Genomic DNA, 9,207 nt, shown 5'->3' on the forward strand with positions numbered 1-9,207 from the left:
CCCCCAAAGCAATTGTTATAGATGAACCATAGTCCATTGCATTGTAGATCCTAGTTTAAAAAATATGTATCGATTGACATGTTATGTACATGCACTTAACATTTTTATGCGTTTGCAAATAAATTGAAAGCACATAAAATTCTAACTGACAAATTTTATTGTGGACCATGAAATAAGTATCATTCTAATTACACTTCATTTTCATTTCACAATATTGCTTTGCTTTTTAGTTTAATTTTCCGCTCACTATTTCCATTATAGCAATACCAAAATATATTTTAATCCTACTACATTTTTATTTGACAATATACATTATTACATGGGCTCTATTTTTTACAATTAGTTTAAAATACACTATACTTGCATATACACATCTATTATATTACTTTTACAATGCACAACAATCCACTATACAAAAGATAAAATTCTTCTTGCCCACACCTCTTCATTGAACCCATCAAACAATTTTTTTTTAATAAATTTATTTCCCTCTATTACATTATAACATAATTTACTTAATACATATCATCAAATTAAAGGCAGGCGACTTTTTAACTTCACAAAAAAAGTCCCCACAATGGCACAATCCCATCCCAAAATATAATAGGAAAAGGCAGCAGCAAATGATGGGTGAGCTTGCAAGATGATAATGTCAAATGCTGTCTGATCTGTGTGTCTTGCCTTCATTAGGCTAGGGTATGCCCTCATAGCCACAAAAGTATAGTGCAGGTAAGACATATATATATATATATATATATATATATATATATATATATATATATATGATTCACTTTTTATTTCATTTTTAATTCATGCTGACGGAACATTGATTAACTTACAAAAAAAATAAATAAATAAATCACAATTTTTATTACAAATATTTTTTAACATTTAAAAAAAAATTAGACATACTCTCTGCAGAGAGTAAACATATCATTTTCTTAAGCGAAAACAAAATTATACATAACATCTGACTAATTATATTATATCATGAATTAGGGTTCATCTTGTGCCAGGTCCGAAAAAGTAGAGGTGATCGATGGAAGAAATACGAATATGAAAATGGAAAGTAGATGTGGTATACACAGCGACAGCTAATTATGAAAAGCAATCTATAGTGCATAATGAAAGGAAAAATAAAACTTAGCAATGATCAAAGCATAGAATCATGGTGACATCATCAGTGCAGTAAGACAGAAATTATTATTAATAATGCGTTAAAATTACATAAATGTAAAGAAAATAATGAATGAATTACAAATATAATAATATAGTAATATGATTCACTTTTTAAAAAAAAAGTGCTATATTTTTGTCCATCGCATTTCATTATGAAATATTTCAGTAAAAAACAACAGAGATAATTTTAGCGTAAAACTAAAAGTACTAACAATGTACAAAGTATATTGGTCCTCTCACTTTCAAGTGATAGCAAAATGCATATCACATATCAATATATATATATATACACACACACACACAAAAAGGAACACCCATAATGTTGTTATGGTGAGACTAGTTGGGAGTCCCACCCCATAATTGGCCCCTTGCACAGTTGCACTTGACTCCTGTGGTTTATCAATGAAATGTTAAAAACAACTTTATTTACACATTTTGTCAGATCTGCTATAAACAAACTTCCAATTAATTATATCTGAAAACTTAGAAACAACCATATACATATACATTTTTGGGTCTCCAAGGATTATGAAAAGTTGACAAACAAACTTATATACATCTTTTGGTGTGATATGAAATATATTTCCAACAATAATGAAAAGAACCATATACACATTTTTCAATTCATCTGGTGTCAAGATCATTGGTATAAATAACACTGTCAAATCATCTTGGGGTGGATCTTTGATTTCAAGCTGCTTAAAACCAATCACCCACTGTCATAAGAAATGTACTGGAAACAGCTGCAAGCTCATGACCATATACATACAATCCCACTCTTATCGGCGGTCGCCAAAGGTTTGCCAAGACCACTCCAGGAACAACATAGAACCGGGGCTGTGTGTTCTTTCAAAGTGCTCACTATTTTACCGTTCAATATTGACCATATATGGACAGATCCATCAGCAGATCCAGCGGCTACATAACTGTCGTCTGCACTGATGCATGATCGGCTCCAGTTAGATGCAATCCGGTTACCGTTTGCTTTGAATGTGCCACAGATTTCGAGGGTGCGGATATCAAACAGATTATGCAAGTTGTCTCTCCCGCTTGTCAATATCACGTTTCCATTCCGGGACAAGGACATTGATGTCACAGCCTGTGAATGTGCAGCGACTTCGCTCAGAAGTTTTCCTGTTTGAAAATCCCAGAGTCGAAGATTCCCATCTACATGCCCAGAACAAACGGTCTGTCCATCCAGACTGAAACAAAGGCTGTTGCAGTTGCTGTGAAAAAGAATTGTATTGGCGCAGTATCCTTTCATTAGATCCCAGACTTTTATAGTACGATCATAAGCTGCACTTGCAACATGCCGAGTAGAAAATTTGCCCACATCTACAGCACATACTTTATCTTTGTGGCCAGTGAGAGTATGCCGAATTCTACCAGTACCAACATCCCACACATACAAGTTGTTTGAGCTACTAGCTGCAATGATTGATCGGTTATCATGTGTTATAGAAAGATCAAGAACAGAGCCCAGACAACCATGAAGTGTGTTGCTTAATGACCCAGAGTTAGTATCCCACATTTTAATTGTATGGTCCTGCCCTCCACTAATCAATTTGCTGGAATTATACTCAAATATGGTAGAAGCACAGCCTCCTTCATGAGCCGTGATTCTTTGCTTGCAAGAAGAGGGGATAGTTGACTCCATGTAGTATTCTGCACCATCTTCACTTCGTCGGACAACACCATCTACTTGCTGACGAGCAAGTTGCTCTATACTACTGGCCTTGAGTTTATCCAGCATCTCCTCGTATATGGAATTAGCCTAACATAATAAAAAATATAGAGATTTGACATTAAAGTGGACACCATACGGTCATCAGGTCATGTTCATTGGGCACAAGCATCAAAGTGGAAACCATACAAAGAATGAAGAGAAAGGCCAAAGACACAAAAGTGATGTCGCATCCAACAGATACATTTCTACAACGATTTATTAAAATGAAAGATACATGTCTAGAATGGCATGATTGTATGAACCCAGAACTTTAAATTATTGAAAGCCAACGTAAAGTGCAGACAGAAAGAAGTTTCAACAATCACAATACCTCATTAAGGCGTTCAGCATCCTGCATTTTCTGCAGCATCCAACGATCAATCAACATCTTATTTTCTGACTCAGCTTTGTTAGCCTTCTCAGTCATTTCATCAAGTTCAGCTTTAAGGTCCTGGTGCTCACTAATCATTAATTCAAGAGCTTTAGTCTTTTCTTCAAGAAGTGCAGTTAGGCTAGAACATTCATCCCTGCAATTAACAAAAAGGTCAAATGATTGACATGAAAGTTATTTGCAACTTAACCTACATCATCACTAAAGTCAGATATATATATATATATATATATATATATATATATATATATATATATATATATATATATATATAAAATAAAAAATTTAAGAAAAAAGGCCAAATAAATCCTCAAACTATTTGGAAAAGTTCAATTGCACCCTCAAAGCAGAAAATACTTCATATAAAACCCAAACTTGGGAAAAAAGAGCAATTAGCCCTTTATTCCTGTAAATTATCCGTTGTAGTAGATTACCAATTAGTTGGCTGTTGGCACGACCTTTGCTTAGTTGGCGATTTCCATTTATAATTTATATAATTATTTATTTTCCTTTAATTACTGATTTAATAATAATAATAATAATAATAATATAACTAGGGTCTAGGGTGCCTCATATGCCACCGGCAACAATGGCTGCCCATGCTACATACAAGGGACTGAACAATCTGGACGATGAGGAATTCCTCATCCAGATCTGACGAAGATGAAGAAATTCCTCTTTGTCAGATCTTGAAGAGGAATTTCTTCATCTTCGTCAGGAAGGATTATGAAGAGGAAGAATTCTTCTTCCTAGGAACTGACAAAGAAGATTTTTTGGCCTGAAATAATGATGAGAAGCATTTTGGCCAGAAATAATTGTGAAATTTTCAAAGAACAAAGCAATAATAATGGGCAAAACTTCGTCTCCAGCTGAAAATAATGGCTAATTGAAGTAGCTGCTCAGATGCAGCTTCCCCTCTGTCCCCAGCAGCTGCTGATCGAAAGAAGAAAAGGCGGGTGACACTAGGTTTCCAATTTTTATGTTTATTCATTGAAGAAGAGAATAATACTATTATTATTATTAAGAAACCACCTCACAATAAGATTGATTCTTTCCAATTAAGCAAAAAAAATGACATATCAGCAAAAAATGGCCAACTAAGTGGTAACTTGCTACAACAGGTAATTTATAGGGGAAAAGAGCTAAATGCTCTTTTTTTCCACGTTGGAGTGTTTATAACTTTATATGAAATGTTTCTTAGTTCGAGGGTATAATTGAACTTTCTCAAATAGTTTGGACACTTATTTGGTCCTTCCCCTAAACAATACTCCGTAATACTGAAGAGTGCGACTGCAGTCTATGAAAACCTTTAGCAAGGTGAAAATGTGAAATCTGTTATTTTTATTTGCATCAATGACTGGCAATTTCATTTTGTATTAAAAGGCATTAGTTATACCCCCATTTCATTCTAAACATCCATTTTCCTTCTATGGAAATGTCAGTATTATTGCCCATTGTCCTAAACAAGCAAATTACTATTGCCCAAACTGTAATTCAGTCATTTATTCAATTTTTGAAACATTGAATTATATCTTTTGAAATTAATTAAAGGGCATATGTGGATAGAGAAAATATTTTATCAACTTTCTTAATAGTCATGCAAAGCTGAATGGGACAGTATATTGAAAAGGAATTAGTGTTACACATGTTGTTAACTTGTTATAATGCATATCAGCACATTTTGCATCAGTAAATATAGATTGTTTGCTTCATAGAGCTCATTTTGATAGTGGAAAAATATAATTAATATTAATAAATAATAATAAAGCGGAGATCAAAGGACAAACCTTGCTTGATTAAGCTCATTTTGCAGGTCAGTAATCATGGCTTCCTTTTCTTGAACTTGAGCTTTTAAAGCTCTGGACTCGGCCACTTCAACTACTAGTTGCTCTGACAACCGAGATTGAGCTTTATAACATTGTTGAAGCTCTATTTCAAGATTTTCAGCTTTCTCTTTCCATTCTGAGCCCTGTTGTAGAAGTATAGAACATATAAAGTCAATCATAATCCAATTAAACATTGACAACTAAGAAACAAATCCTTCAGTATGTTACTAATAACAAAAAATCAGCACACACATCTGATGAAGACCATGTTTCTCTAACATCAGAAACAAAAATGTTTAATACTATTCTTTATTATATAGTGTGAAATTTTCAATCTAAAAACTCTAATGAAACAGCTTTGGCAAGTTCAAAGCAAAAGTTGCTGACTGAAAAAGACACATAACAGAGAGCAGTGAGCAGAAGGAGATATGATGAATGTTAAGTTAAAAGACTAAACCCAAGGAAAACACCCTAATAAATGGATTAGTCTCCTGCCCCTGCTTTCTCTTTACTATTTAATTTTGTAGTTTTAAATTTTAAAAAATGAAACACCGGCTGGCATTGCACTATTCCATTGAAATAAAGGTTGTGGAACCTTTGTTATCTTATAATAATGCCTAATATGAGCAACATTAGTAAGAAGATAGTTTAAACAAGAATTAAGTTTATGCAAGTAAACCATAAATCAATAAAAATGGCTGACACTCACATTCTGTCATTTTGTAAAATCTGATTACGCAAACTGAGTCAACAAACCCCCTACACCTCCAGACTCCATAACTTTAATAAAAGACTAAACATAAAATCAAACTTCTACAAACTATAGTTTATTGAATGTGTCCAATTTTTTTCTCTTTAAGGAGAAGAGACAAAGCAGAACTAGTCTTTATGCTCCAGCTTTGAAATTTGACAAAAAAAAGGGTTTTGACACAAAACTTTCCACTTTACCCACAGACACTTCCTCTCATACTCATTCTCTTCCTCCTACAATCAATAGAAGGTATGAAGATATCATCAGATTTAAGCTGTTCTCTCTCCTCTCGCCGTCTCTCAGGCAAAACTGACCATGTTCTCTAACTAGTTCTCATCCCCTCAATGGAATAAGGACAAGCTTCTTACACCAAGCAAACTCAAGGATAATTTCTTGAAGGAGAGTAATATTGAAAACCAAGTAGTCCTATAGATGCAAACACAGAACCAGCCAACAAGGTGAAAGTCGAAAAACAAGTAGGAGCCAAAAAGCAGCCATGGTTAAGTTATGCAGCTAAGAACAGTGATTCAACACAGAAATTATGGCTCAGGATGTTCAGCACATCTGAAGAAGCCACTTTGGCTTATAACATAATAGAGAGATAAGGTAAAAATGATAGAAATAATATTAACACGTATGAAGGTTAACTGGGGTCTGGGGTTTGATTCAAATGTGCCACAAGCCTAACAATAAACTACCCAGAAGCTGATGATGCAGCAATAGCACCATTCATCATCATTTTATGCTATCAGCCAAAGATGATCAAGAATTATTAGGTCAGTAAATATCTACAACTCTGTAATGCTCTCCTCAACACAACCCTCCCTGGACATATTACTCATCCATTTCGGAACCATAACCACTACGATTGCTTAAGTTTAAGCCTCTCGAATATTTACTTTCATGGAATATTACAATTTCCCTAAATATTATAAAGCATTCCAACAAAAAAAAAACGATTAAATTGATCTCAATTAAACAAACCACTTGACAAAGTCAGTAAACTATACAATAAACTAAAATTATACACGAAAAATTGGAGAAAAAATAAAATCAGAGAAAGGGAAGGAACTTGATGGATTATAGGGCGAGAAAGGGCGGTTAAAGCAGGAAGATGAGCGGCTTCTTCGAGTAAATGCCGCTTCCGAAGGGCCCTCAGCGCGTGGTTTATGGCTTCTACTGCAATTTCTTCCATTGAAATCTCTTCTCCCAATTTTCCAGAAATTTCCAACAAGTTATGTCGCCAGAAGTGCTGGGGCGATTTAAGTTTTAGGCCTTCTAGGGCTATATTTTAGAACCTTAGCACATCCCAAATTAGTCAAACTTTTTACTCATAACAATTTTTACCTGTAACTTTAATGTAATTATATTTAATCTCACGAAGTTGCTAGTTTGCTACATTGTTTTCCTTTTTGTCCAAATAGGTGAATTTTTAACTCCAAGAACCCCACGTCCCAACTTAATAAAGCATCTAGGAGGATGCTACATTATTAAATGTAAGGCTAGTTTGAAAACGTTACAAATGTTTTCTGAAAAATATTTTTTTAAAGCTTGAAAAATAATTTATTATTTGACAAATATTTTTATTTTTGTGTGTTTAGTTTAAAGTCATAGAATATTATTTCGTCCAATCCTAAATGATTATAACAATAATGCTTAAAATTTGCTATGTTATAAGATTTTGTCATGTTTGGTAAATGACGGTTAGCTGATTGAGTAAAATGATATGACTAGTTGATAACATTAGCTAATTAAGTAATTGTATAAAAGTGTTTGGTAAATTAATTATTAGCTGATAGATATTTTATATTATTTCTTTTCTCAAAAAGCTAATTAAAAATATTGTTTTTGAACATTCTTTTGAATTTTAGCATTTTGGAATTACAAAAAGCTAATTAACCAAACACTTATATTGATTTTTAACCAAGTCAAACAATTAATAGTGGTTAAATAAGCAAAAATTGGCTGATAGACTAATTATTTTACCAAACATAGCCAAAGTGTAATAATTTAAAAGTATAAACTTGTGTTTATACTTAACTGTTTCTATACTTTATTTTAATGAATTTATTTCATTTTTTGTTATAGATTTATAGGTTATAGATCATTTTAGTCTTTTTTTATTAGAACATGCATTTGGTTCTATTATTATTGTGACATAACAATTTTTGGTCATCTATCAACAAAATAGTTTAAATGTCCTTAAATATAAAAACATTTCGGTCTTTATTTATAGATACTTTCAAAAAAATAAACATAAACTGATAAACATATGGGGAGGTCAACCTACTTTGTACAATAAAAGATCGAAATGTCCTCGTATTTAACAATTTTAAAGATTTTGTTGACATGACAAAAAATGGTCATGACACAATAATACCATGACCAAATGAGGACGTTCTGATAAAAAAAAAAAATTAAACGTAGACTGTCACCTATAAATCTAGGACCAAAAATGAAATTAACTCTTATTTTAATTGTTTCAATTTTTATTCCATTTAGGTTTTGATTTGGAGAAATATTATTAACTTATTTATATTCTACTAACACTCGTTGTTTGGTTCACATCATGTTAGATTACCTTAGGAAATGTTAGATTGCTGATAATATAATGTTAAATAATTGCTGTGAATGTTAGATTTTTATGATTTGAATTTTATATATAAGTCCATAAATATTACAAATTTTTAAAATGAGTGAGGTTATTTCATAAATATTATAAAATTTTATTTATTTTCACCGCTAGACGTGTTAGATCAGCGGTTTGAATTTTTCACAAGTTTCAGGCATGATTTTCACCCGATTATGGAAGCTAGATCTAGGGCTGTAGCATGCACTTTAATTTTTGGGAAGCTAGAGCATCTAACAAAGTAACAAATTGCTTATTTGTTATATATGCTCAGTACACAATTGAAAGCTCTGGTTGCTTTAACATCAACAAGCAAAGAATCTAAGGCAAAAAGAAAGTTTCATTAAACCAGAAAGAGGAATTCAGCAATACAACTAGAAGGGGATGAGAACCAAGTCCTCATAACAATTTTTTTAGTACTACCCACTCTATTACATTGTAATATCTGTTCATATACTTCATCAACTTATTGAACCATAAAGAGTCAATACTGTCTCCACTGAGCACAAAGAATCAATAACGCCTCATGCCAGATTAAGAATCAATAGCCCCAACAATAAAGCACAAGAGCTATACAATTCATCTTCATGTTTAGTTTAACTATCAATTTAAATTTTAAGTTGAGATAGAACATATAAATTAATTTAGTATCATATTCAATACCCTATGTGAAGAGAGATGCAGCATTTGAGATAGATCCAGCTA

The 9,207-nt window shown here is 32.6% G+C and overlaps 1 protein-coding gene across 1 annotated transcript; it reads right to left on the reverse strand.

Annotated features, from left to right (window-relative positions):
- Positions 1–1,622: 1,622 nt before the first annotated feature.
- Positions 1,623–7,161, reverse strand: LOC116002024 (autophagy-related protein 16). Its single transcript, XM_031242029.1, has 4 exons — positions 6,946–7,161; positions 5,084–5,265; positions 3,237–3,432; positions 1,623–2,953 (listed from the first exon to the last, which is right to left on the reverse strand). The coding sequence occupies exons 1-4, from the start codon at positions 7,066–7,068 to the stop codon at positions 1,931–1,933; spliced, it is 1,524 nt and encodes a 507-aa protein (XP_031097889.1). The 5' UTR covers positions 7,069–7,161; the 3' UTR covers positions 1,623–1,930.
- Between the last annotated feature and the right edge of the window lie 2,046 nt (positions 7,162–9,207).

This window comes from Ipomoea triloba, chromosome 13 (genome assembly GCF_003576645.1).
Source record: "Ipomoea triloba cultivar NCNSP0323 chromosome 13, ASM357664v1".
NCBI classification, from domain to species: Eukaryota; Viridiplantae; Streptophyta; class Magnoliopsida; order Solanales; family Convolvulaceae; genus Ipomoea; species Ipomoea triloba.

Bases quoted from the DNA above. Each gene is read 5' to 3' on its own strand.
- LOC116002024 (XM_031242029.1), bottom strand. From the start codon at position 7,068: ATGGAAGAAATTGCAGTAGAAGCCATAAACCACGCGCTGAGGGCCCTT. The intron at 5,266-6,945 runs GTTCCTTCCCTT...CTTCTACAACAG, and splicing joins CTCGCCCTATAATCCATCAA to GGCTCAGAATGGAAAGAGAA. The intron at 3,433-5,083 runs GTTTGTCCTTTG...TGTTAATTGCAG, and splicing joins AATGAGCTTAATCAAGCAAG to GGATGAATGTTCTAGCCTAA.